The sequence below is a fragment of the Cnephaeus nilssonii genome, assembly GCF_951640355.1.
Source record: "Cnephaeus nilssonii genome assembly, chromosome: 20".
NCBI classification, from domain to species: Eukaryota; Metazoa; Chordata; class Mammalia; order Chiroptera; family Vespertilionidae; genus Cnephaeus; species Cnephaeus nilssonii.
The window spans coordinates 50,028,511-50,049,458 of NC_137091.1; the positions used below are offsets into that span (position 1 = coordinate 50,028,511).

At 59.8% G+C, this 20,948-nt stretch overlaps 2 protein-coding genes across 30 annotated transcripts in view; one reads left to right on the forward strand and one right to left on the reverse strand.

Moving 5' to 3' along the window:
- LOC307116212 (saoe class I histocompatibility antigen, A alpha chain-like) overlaps positions 1-5,092 on the reverse strand; it is a 59,437-nt gene extending 54,345 nt beyond the window's left edge. For 12 of the 29 annotated variants that reach the window (XR_013815180.1, XR_013815182.1, XR_013815183.1 and 9 more), the window contains exons 1-5: positions 2,555-3,304; positions 2,402-2,477; positions 1,528-1,652; positions 1,127-1,411; positions 398-673 (exon numbers count right to left, since the gene is read on the reverse strand). Coding sequence is in view for 15 of the 29 variants with exons in the window: in XM_079799929.1 (XP_079656055.1) it covers positions 398-673; positions 1,127-1,411; positions 1,528-1,652; positions 2,402-2,477; positions 2,555-2,720 (928 nt within the window). In the remaining 14 variants the exon portion in view is untranslated. Of the gene's footprint in view, positions 1-397; positions 674-1,126; positions 1,412-1,527; positions 1,653-2,249; positions 2,274-2,401; positions 2,478-2,534; positions 3,315-4,152; positions 4,277-4,800 lie in introns of those variants that run through there. The other 17 variants (XR_013815194.1, XM_079799928.1, XM_079799933.1 and 14 more) reach the window with 13 other exon arrangements.
- Positions 5,093-13,697: 8,605 nt separating this feature from the next.
- LOC307116679 (BOLA class I histocompatibility antigen, alpha chain BL3-7-like) lies at positions 13,698-18,170 on the forward strand. The gene is made up of 8 exons (XM_079800844.1): positions 13,698-14,288; positions 14,405-14,689; positions 14,850-15,125; positions 15,717-15,992; positions 16,114-16,218; positions 16,646-16,678; positions 16,813-16,865; positions 17,964-18,170. The coding sequence occupies exons 1-8, from the start codon at positions 14,216-14,218 to the stop codon at positions 18,018-18,020; spliced, it is 1,158 nt and encodes a 385-aa protein (XP_079656970.1). The 5' UTR covers positions 13,698-14,215; the 3' UTR covers positions 18,021-18,170.
- The last annotated feature ends 2,778 nt before the right edge of the window (positions 18,171-20,948 follow it).

The following is a 20,948-nucleotide window of genomic DNA, read 5'->3' on the forward strand; positions in this document are numbered from 1 at the left end:
CCCAGGGCAGGAGGCAGGTCTCTGAGGGAGAAAAGGGATTTGTGGTCCTCACCTGGGTGGAGGCCATGTGACTCAGAAAAGCTGGGGTCAGGCCTCAGACACAGGGGGTGTGGGCAGTGCACAAGGCCTGAGAGAGAAGGTCCCCGTGGGTCCCAGAGCCCCTGCAGGGTCGGTGGGAACCGCTGATTATTTCAGGGGGGTCTCCCTGCACCCCAGGCGAGCCTGCACCCCTACCTGTCCCTGAGAGGAGGGGGAGTCCCACTGGTACCTGACCTGGACATCCAGGGGACCCCATCCCTGACCCAAAGGAGGGGTGTCTGACACTGACCCCCTATCCTGTCTCCTTGTAGGAGCCCCAGCCATTGGGAGAACGGGGTCGGCCCCAGGCCCCTGGTACCTGCGCGCTGCAGGGTCTCCTTCCCTTTGTCCAGGTGAATGAGCAGCCACTTCACACACTCCCCCTCCAGGTAGCTCCTCTTTCTCTCTAACGCACCGGACGCCTCCCACTTGCGCTTTGTGATCTCAGCCGCTGCATCAGCCGCGTTCCAGGAGGTCAGGTCCTCGTTCATGGCGATGTAGTCGCTGCCGTCGTAGGCATATTGGTGGTATGCGCGGAGGAGGCGTCCGTCGGGTCCCACATCACAGCCTCTAATCCTCTGGAAGATGTGAGACCCTGACCCCGCCCCGAGGTCAGCCCTCACCAAGTTCAGCCCCGACCCTCCCGCCCCGCGGGGACTGAATCGAAACCGGTTTGGCTCAGTGGATAGAGCGTCGGCCTGCGGACTGAAAGGTCCCAGGTTCGATTCCGGTCAAGGGCATGTACCTTGATTGCGGGCACATCCCCAGTAGGGGTTGTGCAAGAGGCAGCTGATCGATGTTTCTCTCTCATTGATGTTTCTAACTCTCTATCCCTCTCTCTTCCTCTCTGTAAAAAATCAATAAAATATATTTGAAAAAATAAATAAATAAACTGAAAGTGAAATCGGGTCACAGATCCCGCGGGCTCCTCCCGGGTGGGGGTCGGGCGGGTCCCGCCTCATCGGGGTGACGCTAGGACCCCGACCCCTCGGGGCGACCCCGGCCCCTCCGTGGGGAGGGGGGTCGTGACGGCCCGGCGGCGGCTCACCGTCCTCGCTCTGGTTGTAGTAGCCCAGCAGGGTCTGCAGTTTCACTCGGAAACGCTGTGTTTCTCTCTTGGCCCTCTGCGTCTCCAGGTCCCAATACTCCGGGTGCTCCCGCTCCACCCACGGCTGCTGCATCCACGGCGCCCGCGGCTCAGCCCTCCCACTCGCCGCGTCGCTGTCGAACCGCACGAACTGCGTGTCGTCCACGTAGCCGACGGAGAGGTACCGGGGCTCCCCGCGGCCGGGCCGGGACACGGCGGTGCTGAAATACCTCATGGAGTGGGGGCCTGGGGGGCGGATGGGGGGCAGGGCCGGGGCTGGACACGCGCCTTCCCGGGCCCGTGTCCCCGCCGGGTCCCCTCGCTCCTCCCCGCACAGCCGCCCCCTCCGACCCCGCACTCACCGGCCCGGCTGGGGGTCAGGACCAGCGCCCCCGAGAGCAGCAGGAGGAGGGTGGGGGGCCTCAGGACCCGCATCCTCGGTGTCCCGGGACCGTCTGATCCCAGGGGCTCCTGGAGATGGTCTAACCTGGAAGCAGACAGCCAATGGGAGTGAGCAGTGCGGCTGCGTCATGCGTATCCGGGAAGGAGGACTTAGCAGGGATGTGAGATGGAGAGGGAACCCCGGGGAGAAGGGGAGCCCCAACCCTGAGCGGCTCTGCTCCAGACTCCTCCCTGGGCTGAGACCTGAGCGCCCGGCCTGGGCCTGGGACCGGGCTGCCCTCCTCCTGCAGGGGGAGCTCTCCGCCCACTTCCCCCTAAAGGAGCATCAGGCTGGGGCTCTGAGCTCCAGTTCCCCCAGAGCAGGGAGGCGGCCATCAAAGCTGTGGCAGCTTCTGTGAGTGAACAGCGAGGGTCCCTCAGGCACAGCCCACAGGGGCCATGGGCGGGCTCAGGGAGTGACGTCAATCAGAGGCCCCGTCTTCATGCCCCTAGAGACCCCTGACGCCATCACCGAGGACAAGCAGGGAGACTCCAGTTTTTTAAAATCCCAGAGTCACCAAAGCCCTTTCCCTTCAGGAGCAGTGGGTGCAGCTTATGAAACTGCTGTGCAGGCCGCACGGGAGGGGCCAGTGAGCCCCATACCCCTCAGCTCCTGCACCTCCAGATCCGCTCCTCTTCTCACCTCCCCACTCGCTGGCTCAGGACACCGGGACCCCCCGCATTGAGTTCTCAGGACCCCGTTCCCTCATCTGTGACACGGGATGGTGACAGGACTGTGGGGAGGTCCCAGGGCAGGGGGTGGGAGCTCCGGCCTCTGGACCCCACCGCTCCGACCTGGTGTCACGGTCCCTCAGGAGTGAGCTCAGTGCCCCTGGGGATGTTGCTTCCCACCCTGCGCCTCTGCCTCCTCCTGGGAGAGAGGAACGGGGACATTCATGCAGAACAGAGGTCAAGGGGGTGCGCCCACCGTGTGCTCTCCATGCTCACTGTGCTCACATGGCTGGGACATGGGAGCTCTCACACAGAGTTCATAGGAGGAGCAGAAGCCACGGTGACGGGAGATGGGACTGGCTTCCATGTTGGATTGTCTGTGGCAACCTGGGATGAGGGGATAAAACATTAAAATGTCAGATGGGAAGGACAGAGCCGGCATGTTGCACCCGTCAAACTATTTGACAAATAGAGATGATCTCTCCAGCAATTTCTCTCTCCCTTTGCTGCCTCACGTGCACAGAGCAACTCTCACTCCCACCACAGAGAGCGCACAGAGAGGAAAGAGCCCCCACCGCCCAGGGAGACAGAGACAATGCAGCCCAAGGCAGGGTTTCAGGAGGAAACACACAAGGTCCTGATATCACCGGCCAGCGTGGCTCAGTGGTTGGGCATCCCCCCATGCACCAAGGGATGGCCAGTTCCGTTCCCAGTCGGGCTCATGCCTGGGTAGCAGCTCAGTTCCCAGTGGGGTGCGTTATGGAGGCAGCAGATGTTTCTCATCAACGTTTCTATCTTTCTCTCCCTCTCCTTCCCGCTCTCCTTACAAATCAATGAAACATATAGTGTTAGGTGGTCTTTATATCATGTTATTGTACCACAGACTAGGATTCTGAGTGAATATGTGTCTGTGAGTCTGTGTGTGTGTGTGTGTGTGTGTGTGTGTGTGTAGAAACCTTATTTTATGTCAGAATGTTAAAGTTATCACCCACATTCTACACACCAATGTCATCAGTTTTACAATGGTTTTCACACCCCAGCCTCCGGCTCGGTCAGGTCTGAGAAGAGAAGCAGACCCTCTGCACACGGTGAGCAGCTCAGTGGCCCTGGCCGTCCTACCCTTGGCTGAGATCCCAAAGGGAGCCCCGTGTTGGGTCCCTCATTGTCGGGGACTCTAGGACACAGAGAGGTGCGGGAAGCCCAGCATTGGTGGGAACCCCACCCTGGGACACTCCCCAGCACATACCCTCCCCCCAATCCCCTCCCCGCCCAGCAGAGTGAGCAGAAGCAGCTCAGATACAGGAGGGGCAGCGCCTGTCCTGCCCATGGGACGACCCACCCCAGTTCCATGTCCCCTCCTGGACCACCCTCCTGTCCTGGTCTCTGCCCTGAGGTTGGACGCGAGGAAGACCTCACGGGGCTGGTCTTTGCTCCTGAGCTCTGGGCAGGGATGTGTCATCGAGGACGAGCCGGGGCCCTGAGTCCATAGTTACAGGGACAGGGCTCCTGGACCTTCTCCTCCCACAGAGAAGCATTATCATGTCACCGGAGGCTCAGGTGACACTGTCTGTGGGGAGAGTCTGGGACGTCTCCAAAGAGGAGCGACTTTATCCCCCCACATCTCTACCCGCCCCTGCGGCGATTATTGCTAATTTGGCCTTTAATGTGTCAGCTAGAGAGGGAACCCCGGGGAAGGGGAGTTCCCAGCACTCCTGAGGTGGGCCTGAGGGGAGTCACTGAGTAAGCTGGCCACGCCTCCCTGTCCTGACCAGCAGAGGGCGCTCTGACACGGATCCCATTTTGTGGGAAACCAACCCCATGGATCCCTGCGCCCCAACCCGGTTTGTAGGAAGCCAACCCCAAGCCTGTGATACCCTCTCCCACGTCTGGTCCATCGACCTTCCTTCCTGAAGGCTGTCCTCATGGCCTCACCAGCAGCTGGACGACGGGCAGGAACAGGGGCCTGTGCTCCCTGTGGACGGTCTGAGCACCGAGTCACAGCTGTTCTCCGGGGTGAACGGAAACCCACGGCGGCGTCACATTCCCCCCCTCCATTCATTGTACAGTCACACCCCATTCCCCCTCCATTCATTGTACAGTCACACCCCATTCCCCCTCCATTCATTGTACAGTCACACCCCATTCCCCCTCCATTCATTGTACAGTCACACCCCATTCCCCCCTCCATTCATTGTACAGTCACACCCCATTCCCCCCTCCATTCATTGTACAGTCACACCCCATTCCCCCCTCCATTCATTGTACAGTCACACCCCATTCCCGCCTCCATTCATTGTACAGTCACACCCCATTCCCCCCTCCATTCATTGTTCAGTCACACCCCATTCCCCCCTCCATTCATTGTACAATCACACCCCATTCCCCCCCTCCATTCATTGTACAGTCAGGGATGTTCAGCCTGGAGCCTGTCCCCTGTGAGCTGTGCTAACGCTGCTCAGAGTCCTGGGATCCCTAATGTCCACACGGCCCCAGAGGAGACCATGATGTGCTTCCTTACTCACCCACAGAGTCCTGGGATCCCTAATGTCCACAGGGCCCCACAGGAGACCATGATGTGCTGCCTTACTCACCCACAGAGTCTTGGGATCCCTAATGTCCACGCGGCCCCACAGGAGACCATGATGTGCTGCCTTACTCACCCACAGAGTCCTGGGATCCCTAATGTCCACGCGGCCCCACAGGAGACCATGCTGTGCTTCCTTACTCACCCACAGAGTCCTGGGATCCCTAATGTCCACGCGGCCCCACAGGAGACCATGATGTGCTTCCTTACTCACACACAGAGTCCTGGGATCCCCAATGTCCACAGGGCCCCACAGGAGACCATGATGTGCTGCCTTACTCACCCACAGAGTCCTGGGATCCCTAATGTCCACAGGGCCCCACAGGAGACCATGATGTGCTGCCTTAGCCACCCAGAGTCCTGCTCTTTGGTGACTCACTGTATAACCACTAGCTCTCCTCCCCCTCCGCACTCTCTTCCCCTTTCTTCTTGTTCTTCTTCTTCCTCCTCTTCCTCTTCTTCCTCCACTTCTGCTTCTGCTTCTTTTTTTTGAGGTTTTACCCTGGAAAGAATTATTCTTGACATACAGACAGGATTCAGGGAAAGTAATAATTAGGACAGACAGAGAGATACCCTCAGAATCTAAAAGTGAGAAAGAACAAGAACAAATCGGAAATTGGGTGAAATAACAAAGATAAAAATTTAATAATAGATGAAAAGTTGAAGGATCACATGCGCAGAGAGACGTGGACAAATCCCATGTATACAGTGAAATTGCACAGGGTGACGGTGGGATCAACAACACTCACAGAACATTCCAGTCCTCAGCGGACCCTCTTCAGTGTTATTTGGTCACACACTGGCCCCATCCCAACTCACCCCTCCCTAGATTTCTATCCCACAGATGAGTTCCATCAGCTTTAGGGAGAACGGAATGTAACAGTGGCCGCCTCCCTGCACCTGCTCTCTCTCCACATCCTGTCCCCCCTCGTCCCAGTGGCTCTTGTGGTTCTAACGTATCCACTCTCAGGGCTGCAGGGTTCTGTCCTATGAACACACCACATTCCTCCTCTACTGCTCATGCGCATTTGTCTTATACGTAGATTTTGCAAATTGTGCAGCAATGAACAAATTCTTCATATGTTTTGCACACATATGTATGTGTGTCTATTGGGGATATAACCAGGAGTGGAATTGCTGGGGCATTGGGTGTGGTGAGTACTGCCAAATGCTGGATGTATTGAGTGCTGCCAACGCATTTTCAAAGTACGTTATTTGAAACGACTTCCTCTCCCACCAGGAATATATGAGAAATACAATGAGTCCAAATCCTTGCTAACAATTGACTTCGTCTCAGTCTTTCATTTTTGCTCTCCTGGGAGGTGGGCACCAATATCACATTGTGGCTGAACTTGAGTTTCCCCTCTGACTAAAACTGTTGGGCAATTTTCCTAAGTGTATGGTCCATGTAACCATCCTCAACAGGAGGATGGACTGGACTCTTGTTCATGAGTGAGTGGGACTCTAGTAAGGTGCCAGCATCCTTAACTACTGGGGCACTTTGGCTATTAATGGATCTGTGGGCTGAGACCTGTGGGATGAGAGAAAGTGTCTGGTCTTTGCCCCTGGCTTCTGGCACTGAGCCCCTAAAACCCTGGGCATCTCCTGAGTGACAAGTGTCTTTGGGAGGCTGATGAGGTGGCTCTTGGTTGAGGGGCCTGGAGAGCATCGGGGTGGGGGACGGTCCCCAGGAAGACCAAGCTGATCAGAGGGTTGGAACGTTCAGGCCCTAGAAGGAGGCAGAGCAGGAGGAGCCTGAACACCCATCTCTCCACACCACGGAGTCCTGTGTGCAGGGACCCTGGGCCTGCGGGACACTGACGGGTAACATGGACCCTGTTCCTGTCAGATGGAGACACTCAGAGAATGAGACCACAACTCACACATGAAAACAGTAACAGGCATAGTGTCCACCAGAGCAAAGAAATGAACACCCAGGAGAGGAGGATGGAGAATGGGACCCAGGCCTGAGCCCAGGTTGACCTGCCCCAGGAAGCTCGCTGTCCAGGGTCCAGGAGATGCGCGGCATTAGGACCCGGGACAAGGCCTGGGGGATGGGAGTCCCTGTGACTACAGGTCAACCAATGGGTGTGTCTCTCACACATGGGTGCTGCCTCCCTCTCTCCCTCTCCTCCTCCCTCCCTTGTGCTCTCTCTAAAAGAGAGAAAAATCACTGGGAAAATATCCTCCAGTGAGAATTAACCTCTTTCTTTCTCTCTCTCTCTCTCTCTCTCTCTCTCTCTCTCTCTCTCTCTCTATATATATATATATATATATATATATATATATACATACATATAAGTTAATGTCTGTGTGCGTATATGTGTGTGAGTGTGTTTGTGTATGTGTGTGAGTGTGTGTGTATCATTGCATGTGAGTGTCACTTACCTGCATGTGGGGTGTGCTCACGCCTTCAGCGCCAATAAACACAGGACAGAGCAGGGGCTGCGGCCACACCGCTCTCTCCTCGCCGTCCCTCCTCCCGCGGGGGCACCGCCAACCCGAGGACCGGCCGCTGCAGACGCCGGGGGCGGGGACGGGACGGGGCTGCCTCCTGAGCGCCTGCGGCCCGGGGCCCAGGAAGGGGCAGCAGAACCTGGGTCCAAGCCGCCCCCGCCCCCGCCCCGGGAGCCCCTGGCGACCCCTCAGCCCCGCCATCAACTCCGACCTGCACCCCCACCCCCACTCAGGCTCCTCGCCGCCAGGGGCCGCCCCGGTGTCGCTGGGCTGGGCCGAGGGGCAGGAGCCGCAGCGCTGGCGTCGGGGCGCTCGCGGGTGCGGGGGGCACCGGCCCAACCTCAGCCGCCGGCGGGGCGGGCGCAGTCCCAGCTCCACCCGCGGCGCCCGGTCCGCATCTCCAGAAGGGCTCCCGCCCTGGCCGCCCCCGCTGCTCGCTGGGCGTCGGGTCTGGGGGTCTGCGCGTCCCGGGGCATCGACATCTGCAGGGGGAGGGGAGAAGGCGGTGCCACGCCCTGATCCCCGACTCCCCCTCCCGCCCTGCCCGCCCCGCGGCCCCGGCTCCCCAGCGCTGACCTCCGCGCGGGGACCCCCCTCCCCGACAGGCCGTGGCCGAGGAGCCGAGGAGGGACTGTGGGCCATGACCCGGCCGCGGGGGGAGGGACTGGCGGGTCCCAGGAGGGACGGTCGGGCGGCCGGGGACCCACAAAGGAGGCTGCGTCTCCCAGCACCTCTGTGGGTGAGTCCTGGGCTGGGCCCTCCGCCGCCCCCTCCGGGAAGGCTTCCTGGGTCGCCCTGCGCCCCGCGGGGCCTCCTCGCGTCCCGGGCGCCGCGTCCCCAGAGGCGGGGGTGCGGGAAGCTGCGTGCGCGGTGCCGTCTCCACGGACGCGCAGGGGACGGGCCTGCGGTCAGTGAGTGAGAGCAGGACCCCCCATGGGGACGGGGTGTCTCTCACACAGTCACCCCCTCAGCAGGTCCCCACGGGCCGGGCGCTGCCCTCGCTCCAGCCTCCCAGCGGGAGGCCTGTTGGGGGGACGCAGCTGGAGACACCCCTGCCTCCCCCCTCCCCCTCTGCCCGTCCCCGTGGGCACCCGCCCCCGGCCCCTCAGCAAGGCCGTCAGCTCTGGCTCCTGGGGGCACCCCTCTTTCTGAGAGAGGGGGTGCATCAGGCTGAGCACAGGTTTCAGTGGAAAAGCAGCCGCACTTACAACTGTCCTGAGGACAGAGGGAGAGGCCAGGGCCTCCTCACAGCCCGGAGCGCGGGGGATTCTGCGAAATGGGCGCGTGTGGAGTCCGTCCCCGGATGCGCACACCCAGGAGGAGGGCATTTCAGTTGTGGGGACAAACACCCACATTACAGAGAAAACAAACACACCCCACTTTACAGCCCGGAGGCGGGGCCCTGGGGGCGGGGCCTTGGGGGTGAACGTGCGGTTTGCTGCCCCCTGGTGGCGCCCAAAGGTGCGGGCGCAGGAGCCGCGTCCCTCCCGCGGGGCGTCCGCACAGGAGCCTCCCAACAGGGCGGCGGCTCAGGTGCAGCTTTAAGGGCCCAGGAGCTCCGGGGGAGCCCCCCTCCGCTAACGGGGCTCCGCACACTCAGGCTGCCCTGCAGGCGAGGGGCCGCAGGAGGCAGAGGGGAGAGGGGGTCAGAGGCCCCACACCCACGGGGGGGTCATGGCCACGGGCCCCAGCTCCCCCTCCTCCCCCGCGCAGACTCCCTGGGGGTGAAGGAAACCAGGTGTGGGGGCCGGAACCCCAAAGGGAAGAGGAGCCCCTGACTGCCCGCAGGATAAAGTTATGATGGTGTGACTCCCCCTAAATAGACTTCATTTAGGATTTGTCAGGTGGGGAGCATTTGGAACAATCAGGAAACCAAAAATTCCCTCTTGGCCCTAACCGGTTTGGCTCAGTGGATAGAGCATCGGCCTGCGGACTGAGGGGTCCCAGGTTCAATTCCGGTCAAGGGCATGTACCTTGGTTGCGGGCACATCCTCAGTGGGAGGTGTGCAGGAGGCAGCTGATCGATGTTTCTCTCTCATCGATGTTTCTGATTTCTCTATTCCTCTCCCTTCCTCTCTGTAAAAAAAAATCAGTAAAATATATATTTTTTAAAAAATCCCTTTTGGAACTATTGGAGAAGTTCCTTTCTTACTGAGGCATAGACCTCAGAAGCCAAGTTGCTTCTCACTTTGGAAGAACTGTGGCCAAAGGGTGGGAAGAACCTGTAATCTTTCCAATCTGCAGGCTGAAAATAATGGATGCTCCGTCTGACAGAGCTGGAGCCCAGTATAGCTTCAGCAATAAGGCTTCATTGTTACAAAGAAATCATTTGCATGTATTTCCCACTTTCTGATTAATTCCCAAGCTTTCTTAACATTCAATTCTCTGTTTAACAGCAGAGTATTGGCTTGCTGAAGTTCCAGATATAAAACGTCATTTTACTTCATGACACTAATATCATGATGCAGCATTGACATTTAGTATCATACTGATGTGCTAGAATTTAACAGTGATTATTTTTTCTATTCAAGAAACTACAAAAGTCAACCAACCATGGAATTCACAGGTCTTTACATTTAACATATAATATGAAGCATTATTACAAATAATCCTGTAAGGTAAAAAGACTATAAACATAAGTTTTAATATGATTGCTGAACTTAGAAAGTTGTTTTAAAAATATATATTCCAAAGTCCTCTAAGTATTTGGCTTAGAGGGTAAGGGAGTTCTCTATTAGGATGAACCATAAGTTAAAAGGGTTAGTAACTATCTGTCATTTCAAATGGTTCAATCTAATAAATTCCTGAGAAAACTTTATTTGGCGTCACACTATAAATTCAGAGGGAATTTATAGAAAAACCACATTTCTAATGAGGAGAAAACGCTTTAGGATAGAAACGTGCACATTGGTCATGCCAAGATTTCTTTCTTGTGGTTAAAAATAAACAACTTAGTGTGGTTTAAAGAAAATCAGAAGACAATTAAAATTATAGAATGACAGTTACCGTTGCTAATGCCACTGAAAGAGAAACTATTAGTCAAATTTGGTGATGTAAAATCTTTTCAAAAAGTTTATATATAAAGAAGTATGGCATTAAAATGAAAAGGCACAAATATGGGTCAAAAGAATAACAATCACTTACAAAAGCCTTGAAATTAAGGCTAATTTTTTTGTATTTTAACCCCATTAAAAGGGCACCTATTACAAATTTCAGCTTTGGCCTCCTAAATGGAATTAGGTTTCAAATGAATTTTCAACACAGGAATCATAGCAGCCTCGTTACCGGTAAGTTTCTTAGCCTCTCCGCTGCTAAAAGAGCGTCTAAAATGTCCTCCCCACCTGATCCCACCATTACAAACAGTGCACTGAACTTTGAGGTTCCATCCCCTCCTACGGTGCATAAGGGAGGCAACCAATCCATGTTTCTCTCTCCCCCATTCCTGTCTCTCTCTAAAAAAACTTTTTTAAAAATCAATAAACATATCCTTCATGCCGAAACCGGTTTGGCTCAGTGGATAGAGCATCAGTCTGCGGACTGAAAGGTCTCGGATTCGATTCCGGTCAAGGGCATGTACCTTGGTTGCGGGCACATCCCCAGTAGGAGGTGTGCAGGAGGCAGCTGGTCGATGTCTCTCTCTCATCGATGTTTCTAGCTCTCTATCCCTCTCCCTTCCTCTCTGTGAAAAATCAATAAAATATATTTTAAAAAAACCTATCCTTCACGATGATAAAAAAGACATACCATATTCAAAAATGACACTTAAGCCATGAAATGTGTCCGTGTCGTCAGTTGAGGAAATACCGACTTCCCAGGGCTGTGCCTGTGCGGCGTTCGGACCGGCGGCGGGGGCTCCCTTTGGAAACAGCACCGGGGGGGGACCGGCCCGCACGCCCGGCCTCTCCGCAGGGGCGCGCCCTCCGACCACCACGTGGGGAGACCCCGCGGGAACCGGACCGGAAAGATAAAAGCAGAGCCCACCTCCGCGGTCCTCACGGGCCACGAGCCCCGCTTTTTCCGTCCGAAGGGCTTTGGTGGGGACACCGGACCTGCGAACCGAACAGCCGATCCGCAGGAGAAGGAGCCGTGCCCCCGGCTCGGCAGCGCCCCCTCCGAACCCGCAGAGGAGGGGACCCGCCCCCGGCCGCCCGCGGCGGAGCAGCAGGAGGTCCCACCGGCCCGCCCGGTCCCTTGTTCCGGGGTGACGGGGGTGGAGGCCACACCGGGCCTGTCCGAGGGGGGCCCCGCGCCCCCGGCGATCTGAGTGCCTTCCAGCCGCCCTCGCAGCGCCGGGACCGACCCGACAGGGCGGCCTCGCGAGGCGGGTCCCCCGGTGCGGGCGGGTGCGGGCAGCGAACCCCCCGAGGCCGTCTTCTCCTGGAGAACCGGGCCGCACACCGCGCCGGGGACGCGGGCAGCTGAGGGGACCCCCGTGCACGGGCGGGGGGCGCCGTACGGAGAGCGGAGCACCACGGGGTCGCGGCGGGAGAACCCGGGGCTCCCTCCGCTGAGAAGGGGGGGCGGTTCCCCGGCCGTTGGGGCCTGTGACCCCGGTTCCGGCGGCGCGCGCCCCGCATGGCGAGGAGCGGCACCGCCCGCACCAGCGGGACCCGGGATTCTGCCGCCTCCGCCCTCGCGGCCGGGCCGGGCCGGCGGTCGGGGAGCCCGGCTCCCGCAGCTCGGGAACCGCATCGCGCGGCCGGCGCTCTCCCCGCGGCCGTCGCAGCCTGTGGAGGGCCCCCCCTTTGGCATCTCGCTGCGCCCCGGACCCCGTCCAGCCGGGCCGGTCCCCCCGGAGGCGCTGGGCGATCTCCAGCTGCGTCACCTCCCCCAGGAGCGGTCTCTGAGGAGCCGCCGCCCCCGGTCCCCGAGGCCGTGCATGGACGTGGGGGGGCGGCGTCCTCAGCGCAGGAGCCGCTCCAGCCCCGGGCAGCGTCCGCCGACCCCGCAGGCCCTGAGCCTCTGGGTCTCGGGTGCCGGCTCCTCCGGAGGCTCCGGCGCGGCCTCCGCGGTCCGAGGGCTGCGCCCGCTCCCGCGTCTCCTTCCCGGGCGGAGCCGGGGCCTCGTGGGGGGCGGCCCGTCCGCAGCCCGTGTCCGCTCGTGCCCAGGTCCCAGGAGGAGGCTGCGCGGCCGCTGGGCGTCCTCAGGCCCTGGGTCCCCCGCACACAGCGGGGCCGTGGGGGCGCCGGGTCACCCATCCAACGGCCCGGGGGCCCGGGGCCGCTCCCGGGACAGCCCCGCGGCGGCGGCCTCCGGGCAGAGGTGAGCGGCGGGGCGGGCGCGGCGCGGGGAGCGACGGGGACCGGAGCGGAGCGTGTGCTCGCGGCCCCGGGGGCGGCGTGGAGGCGGCGGCGCTGCTGCTGCTCCTCCGGCTGCTCCCGCCGCCGACGGGCAGGGACACCGGCTCCGCCTGAGCGGCCGGTCGGGGAGCGGCAGCCGGCCGCCAGGGCGCCCTGCGGGGCCGGCAGTTCCCGTGGACGACGCGGCCCAGCTCCGGCGGGTGCGCCCGGCGCCGGGGGATCTCCCGGAGGCTGGAGCGGGTGGGGGAGCCGGTCCTCGAGGGGCGCGGCGGGCAGCGCGGGGTTCGGGCTGCGGAGGAGCAGCGTCTTGGACTCGGGTGTGGCCCCGGGAGGCGGCGGAGGCGGCGGCGGTGGAGACGAGCGAGGCGAAGCGCCCGGAGCTCCCGGGTCCCCCGAGGCCTGAGCTGGAGGAGCGGCCGCTGCTCACAGGGCGATTGGCGTCCCCGGCTCCGCGGCCGGAACGCTGCCCTCGCCCCCCGCCTCTCGCCCCGCCCCCGCCTCTCGCCCCGCCCCCGCCTCTCGCCCACGACCCCCGCCTCTCACCCCGCCCCCGCCTCCGCCCCGCCCCCGCCTCTCGCCCCGCCCCCGCCTCTCGCCCCGCCCCCGCCTCTCGCCCCGCCCCCGCCTCTCGCCCCGCCCCCCGCCGCCTCCTCCCACTGCCTCCACCGTCGCTGGGCCTCGGGCTGCGCTGGAGAGTGCGGCTCCCGCTGCTCCGTCTGCACACGGACCCCAGGGCCCGGGGTGCCGCGGCCACCCAGCTCCGGGCTGGGCCCAGGGTCGGGGCTGGAGGACGAGCCTCCTGGGCGGGGAGCCCCTGGGAGGCGCCACGGGGGGTCTCCCGTGGAGGAAGCGCAGGCCTGCCCCGCGCCCCCCTGGGTCTGGGGGAGCCCCGCGCACAGGAGCCAGAGCCGCTCCTGCTCACGCCCCGCGGCCGGAGGCGAGGCCGGTGACCCCGGAACACAGCGCGGCTCAGGCCGAAGCGCCGCGCACTCAGCGCCCAGGAGGCGCTGCCCCAGGTCCCACCTCCGCCTGCGGGTCTGGGCCCGGTGGCCGCTGTGATTTTCATAAAAACATGGCTCTGTGACCCTCTCACAGGCAGTGAGCATGCGCCGTGAATTCATACTTGTTTCCTCTGTGTGACTCCGTGAGTGGTGACTGTGACAGACGGAACCACATACACAAGGTTATTGGGGCGCCTCCCTCCTGGGTGAGGCTGCACAGAGATGGTGACCCCAGAACCTTGGAAAGTCCCTGAACAGCACGGCGCCGGGGCCAGGCCTCGGGGACCGTGTGACGGGCGCTCCGCGCAGGAGGGGGGTCAGGACCGAGTCCAGGGCCCGGGCCTGCGCTCAGGTCTCAGCGGGGGACAGAGTCTGGGGGGGCCGCTCCGTGGTGGGGACTCCCCAGCGCCCTGGTTTCACTTCTCCTCTCCCAACCTGTGTCGGCGCCTCCTTCCTGGATACTCGTGACGCGGCCCCACTCCTCACTCCCATTGGCTGAGCGGTTTCTGGAGCAGCCAATCAGCGTTCCCGCGGCTCCCGGTTATAACTCCTCCGCGGAAGCGCCCGGACTCAGAGGGTCCCCCCGACGCCGAGGATGCGGGTGATGCGGCCCCCCACCCTCCTCCTGCTGCTCTCGGGGGCGCTGGTCCTGACCCCCAGCCGGGCCGGTGAGTGCGGGGTCGGAGGGGGCGGCTGTGCGGGGAGGAGCGAGGGGACCCGGCGGGGGCGCGGGCCCGGGAAGGCGCGTGTCCAGCCCCGGCCCTGCCCCCCGTCCGCCCCCCAGGCCCCCACTCCCTGAGCTATTTCTACACCATCTGGTCCCGGCCCGGCCGCGGGGAGCCCCGCTTCATCACCGTCGGCTACGTGGACGACACGCAGTTTGTGCGGTTCGACAGCGACGCGGCAAGTGGGAGGATGGAGCCGCGGGCGCCGTGGATGCAGCAGCGGTGGGTGGAGCGGGAGAGGCCGGGGTACTGGGACCGGAACACGCGGATCAGCAAGGAGAACGCACAGACTTTCCGAGGGAACCTGCAGACCCTGCGCGGCTACTACAACCAGAGCGAGGACGGTGAGCCGAGGGTCCGGGTCCGAGGGTCACCCCGAGACGGCGGGACCCGCCCGCCCCCACCCGGGAGGAGCCCCGGGGACTATGACCCGATTTCACTTTCAGTTTTAGATTCAGTCGCCGCGGGGCGGGCGAGGCGGGGCTGACCTCGGGGCGGGGTCAGGGTCTCACACCATCCAGATGCTGTATGGCTGCGACGTGGGACCCGAAGGCCGCCTCCTGCGCAGGCACACACAATACGCCTACGACGGCACCGACTACCTCGCCCTGAACGAGGACCTGACCTCCTGGACCGCAGCCAACATGGCGGCTCAGCTGTCAAAGCTCAAGTTGGAGGCGGCGGGTGCGGCAGAGAGTTACAGGAGCTACCTGGAGGGCCGGTGTGTGAAGTGGCTCCTCATTCACCTGGACAAAGGGAAGGAGACCCTGCTGCGCGCAGGTACTAGGGGCCCTGGGTCCCCCCCTCTCCCCGGGGCTGGGGCTCCTACAAGGAGACAGGACAGGGGGTCAGTGTCAGACACCCCTCCTTGGAGTCAGAGAGGGGGTCCCCTGGATGTCCAGGTCAGGTTCCAGTGGGACTCCCCCTCCTCTCAGGGACAGGTAGGGGTGCAGGTTCTCCTGGGGTGCAGGGAGACCACCTGACATAACCCATTAGGGGTTCCCATGGACCCTGCAGGGGCTCTGGGACCCATGGGGACCTTCTCTCTCAGGCCTTGTGCCCTGCCCCCCACCCCCTGTGTCTGAGGCCTGACCCCAGCTTTTCTGAGTCACGTGGCCTCCATCCAGGTCAGGAACACAAATCCCTTTTCTCCCCTCACAGACCTGCGTCCTGCCCTGGGCTGTGTCCTCTGATTCTAGAACTTTCTAAAGACTAGGAGGTCCTTCCAGGTGCCTCTGTCCAGGCTGGTGTGTGTGCTGTGTGCTCCCTCCCCCACCCAGGTGACTGTCCACTCTCGGGATGGTCACATGGGCGCTGCTGGAGTGTCCCATGGCGGATGCAAAGTTCCTGCATTTTGTCCCCTCCCCTTAGTCCCTCCAAAGTCACACGTGACCCACCACCCCGTCTCTGCCTGTGAGGTCACCCTGAGGTGCTGGGCGCAGGGCTTCTACCCTGCGGACATCAGCCTGACCTGGCAGCGTGACGGGGAGGACCAGACCCAGGACATGGAGCTGGTGGAGACCAGGCCTGCGGGGGACGGCACCTTCCAGAAGTGGGCGGCCGTGGGGGTGCCCCCTGGCGAGGAGCAGAGATACACGTGCCATGTGCAGCACGAGGGGCTGCCCGAGCCCCTGACCCTGAGATGGGGTGAGGAGGGCCGTGGGCACAGAGCCCCTTCTCAGGGCAGCGGGGGCCCTGGGGACCTCAGTGGGGTCGGGGCTGAGGCCTGGGGTCAGGGCCCTCACCCTCCCTTCCCTTCTCCTCCCAGAGCCGCCTCCTCACACCTTAATCTCCATCATCCTGGGCATCGCTGGGGGCCTGGTTCTGCTGGGAGCTGTGGCTGGAGCTGTGATGTGGGGGAGGAGGCGCTCAGGTGGGCAGGGGTGGGTTCTGAGTGTCTGTCCCACTGGGGGTTCAAGCCCAGGTAGACGTGTGTCCAGCCTCATTCACGGGAAGCACCATCCCCACGCGTGTGATGGCCAGTTTGGGGCTCTGTGCTCACACTCACTTCTTAGTGAGGCCCGTGGGAAATGAGGGGCCAATTATCACCTGATGATGCTGGTGGTGGGACCCCGTTCCCTGCAGCCCCAGGTCAGAGGGCAGGTCCCTGCTGAGCACAGACCTCCAGGAGGGCGGTGGGTCCAGTCCCCACACGTGCACTTCCCTCAGGTTTCCTGGTCCTGCCCTGGGTCTGTACACACGGTTCTGGAACCTTCTCTGGGCCCAGGACTAGGGCTTCCCTTAGGACCTCCTGGCCCTGCCTCCTCCCTGGTCTCTCACGGGATGTTTTCTTCCCGCAGGTGGAAAAGGAGGGAGCTATGCTCAGGCTGCCAGTGAGTATGGAGTGGTGACCCCTGAGTCCCTGTGACAGTGCAGACGGGAGCCATGGGGGACCCCTCCTGGCCCATAGTTCCTCCTTTGTCTCCTGCCCTGGGCTCTGACCCCGTCCTGGTGTGTCCCCCCCCAGACAGTGACAGCGCCCAGGGCTCTGATCTGATGTGTCTCTCGCGGCTTCTAAAGGTGAGACCTGCCGTGGGGAGGGGTGGGCAGAGGGAGGCCTGGGTGGGGGGGAGTCTGTGGGACACTGTGAGCATGAAGTGGGTTTGAGAATGTCACCAGTTCCAGCCACTGCCCTGGATCTGCTCATGATGATTGTCCTCCACAGCGTGAGGAGCTGCCCTGTGGGGACTGAGTGATGGAAGATGTGTCCAGGCTCCCACTTCCTGACTCAGGAACCTCTGATGGGGGCGGCCCCGCCCTGCTCCCCACACTCTCCTGTCAGCAGCGGCGGGCTGGGCCCTCACCGTCCCGGTCTTTACTTTCTCATGCTCTGACCTGCAAGCTGTTCCTTCTACGTTGAAATGAGGTTCTGGAGGTGACTGTTCATTTCTTGCCATAAGGGTTGTTGGGTAAATTAAAGGAGAACATCCTACATTTTGAGGCAAATACATATAAACACCAAGAACTTTCCAGAGCTCATGTGTTTGCTGTGCTGAGCTATCCCAGGTGTGGACAGGAGAGGTTTTGAAGACGAGTGTGGTCGGGGCCTGTGCCCAGGGGGTGCTCAGTGCATCGTGGCCTTTAACACGGTCACTCCTCGGCCGGGTCCCTCTCTGCTCCTCTGACCTTGTCCCTCAGGGAACCCTGTCCCTCCAGGACCTGTGGTCACAGGGACTCCCATCCCCCAGGCCTTGTTCTGGGTTCTAATGCAGCGCCTCTCCAGGACCCTGGACAGCGAGCTTCCTGGGGCAGGTCAGCCTGGGCTCAGGCCTGGGCCCCGCCCTCCGCCCTCCCCTCCTGGGTGTTTGGTGTTTGTTTGATTTTGTAGATATTATGTAGATATTAAATAATATTATGTGGATATTTTTTTTAACAAAAACAATTTAACATCATTTATTGTCATGGTAGTAACTTAAGGGTACTGTAATGAGCCAATATGAATAAATGGGTAAGACATATTCTCCCAACAAAGGACACCATAAAACACAAACTGTATTGCTTCTCAGTAATTCCTCACTTAACATTTAAGTCATTTCTAGGTGGAGACACTTTGGAGCAGAGTAATATTATCTCCTTTCAGCATGATCCGACCTAGTTGTTTTCTTGACTTTGTTTTAGAATGAATCTCTTCTGCATCATCTAATACGAGGTTCATATACTCATCAAAACCAATGATACAGCCTTCTATCCGCATATTCACTTGCTCATAAAGCCACACCTGAATCCGAGATCTATTTTGCAAGTATCTGAAGATGAGGTTGATGGGCTGCACCATCACCTTCTGGCCCTGGCCACGGTACGCCATGGTGGACGCTAAAAAAGACGACACTAAGCCCCACGCTCCCTCAGAGCCACTTTTGGAATAAAGATATGTAGATATTATTTCATGTGGGAATTATGGTTTCATTCTCTGGGCGTCCCCATCTGACAGTATCTGGGCTCATTTTTGCCATCACTGTACAGCAGGCCCAGGGTCCCTGCACCCAGGACTCTGTGGTGTGGAGAGATGGGTGTTCAGGCTCCTCCTGCTCCGCCTCCTTCTAGGGCCTGAACGTTCCAACCCTCTGACCAGCTTGGTCTTTCTGGGACCTGAAGCCTCCAGGCCCCTCAGCCAAGAGCCACCTCATCAGCATCCCAAAGACACTTGTCACTCAGGAAGTGCCCAGGGTTTAGGAGCTCAGTGCCAGGAGCCAGGGGCAAGGACCAGGCACTTTCTCTCATCCCACAGGTCTCTGCCCACAGATCCATTAATAGCTAAAGGGTCCCAATAGTTAAGGACGCTGGCACCTTACTAGTGTCCACTCACTCATGAACAACGTGTCGAATCCATCGTCCTTTGAGGATGTTTACATGTTCCACACATTTATGAAAAGTGGCCAACAGTTTTATTCAGAGGAGAAACTGAAATTCAGCCACAATGTGGTATTGGTGGACACATCCCAGGAGAGCAAAAATGAAAGAGACAGAATCAATTGTTAGCACGAATTTGGACTCATGGTATCTCTCATATATTCCTAGTGGGAGAGTAAGTTGTTTCAAATACTGTGAAAATCTTTGGCAGCACTCACTACACCCAATGCCCTAGCAATTCCACGCCTGGTTATAAGCACAACAGACGCACATACAAACGTGTGCCAGAACATATGGAGAACATACTCTTAGCTGCACAGTTTGCAAAATCTGCGTATAAGACAAATGCACATGAGCAGTAGCGGAGGAGTGTGGTGTGTCCATAGGACAGAGCCCTGCAGCCCTGAGAGTGGATACGCTGCGACCACAAGAGCCAGTGCGAGGAGGGGGGGACATGATGTGGAGAGAGAGCAGGTGCAGGGAGGAGGCCGCTGTGACATTCCTTCCCTCAAAAGCTGACGGGACTCACCTGTGGGGTAGAAATCTAGGGAGGGGTGAGTTGGGATGGGGGCCAGTGTGTGACCAAATGAAACTGAAGAGTGTTCCCTAAGGACTGGAATGTTCTGTCAGTGTTGTCGATCGCAACTTCACCCTGTGAAAATCCACTCTGTGCCTGGAATTTGTCCATCTGGGCATGTGATCCTTCATCTTTTCATCTATTTTTAAAATTTTATCTTTGTAACATCACTCAATTTCCTATTTGTTCTGATTCTTTCTCAATTTTAGGTTGTGAGGGTATCTGTCTGTCTGTCCTAATTATTACTTTCCCTAAATCCTGTCTGTATGTCAAGAATAATTCTTTCCAGGGTAAAACCTCAAGAAGAAGCAGGAGGGGGAGGGGGACGGAGATGGGGAGGAGGAGGCGGTAAGAGGGGGAGGGGGAGGGGGAAAAGAAGAGGGCAGGGGGGAGGAGGAGAGGGGGAAGGAGAAAGGGGAGGGGAGGAGGAGGAGGTAAGATGGGGAGGGGGAGAAGGAGGGAGGAGGGAAGGAGAGGGGGGAGGAGGAGGAGGAGAGGGGGGAGGGGGAGGAGAAGGGGAGGGGGAGGTGGGAGGAGGAAGGAGGAGGAGGAGAGGGAGGAGGAGGTAAGAGGGGGAGGTGAAGAAGGAGGGGGGAGGGGGAGGAGGAGGAGAGGGGGGAAGGAGGAGGAGGAGAGGGAGGAGGGGGAGGAGAAATAATATAGTGGTTGTATAGTAAGTCACCAAAGAGCAGGACTGTGTGGTGGCTAAGGCAGCACATCATGGTCTCCTGTGGAGGCGTGTGGACATTAGGGATCCCAGGACTCTGAGGGTGAGTAAGGAAGCACAGCATGGTCTCCTGTGGGGCCCTGTGGACATTGGGGATCCCATGACTCTGTGGGTGAGTAAGGAAGCACATCATGGTCTCCTGTGGGGACCTGTGGACTTTGGGGATCCCAGGACTCTGTGGGTGAGTAAGGAAGCACATCATGGTCTCCTGTGGGGCCGCGTGGACATTAGGGATCCCAGGACTCTGAGCAGCGTCAGCACAGCTCACAGGGGACAGGCTCCAGGCTGAACATCCCTGGGCCCCGTAGGAAGGACCGTGGCGTTTCCATCAGGGAGGGACCAGCTTCCTGACCCAGGGGAGAGGCTCAGCCTGCGCCCATCCTGGTGTCAGCCTGACGGTGGGGGAGCAAGGGAGCCCTGAGGACGGGGCCCCCGTGGGAATGGGGTGTGACTGTACAATGAAATGGAGGGGGGAATGGGGTGTGACTGTACAATGAATGGAGGGGGGAATGGGGTGTGACTGTACGATGAATGGAGGGGGAATGGGGTGTGACTGTACAATGAATGGAGGGGGGAATGGGGTGTGATTGTACAATGAATGGAGGGGGAATGGGGTGTGACTGTACAATGAATGGAGGGGGGAATGGGGTGTGATTGTACAATGAATGGAGGGGGAATGGGGTGTGATTGTACAATGAATGGAGGGGGAATGGGGTGTGACTGTACAATGAATGGAGGGGGGAATGGGGTGTGACTGTACGATGAATGGAGGGGGAATGGGGTGTGATTGTACAATGATTGGAGGGGGAATGGGGTGTGACTGTACAATGAATGGAGGGGGGAATGGGGTGTGACTGTACAATGAATGGAGGGGGCAATGGGGTGTGACTGTACAATGAATGGAGGGGGAATGGGGTGTGACTGTACAATGAATGGAGGGGGGAATGGG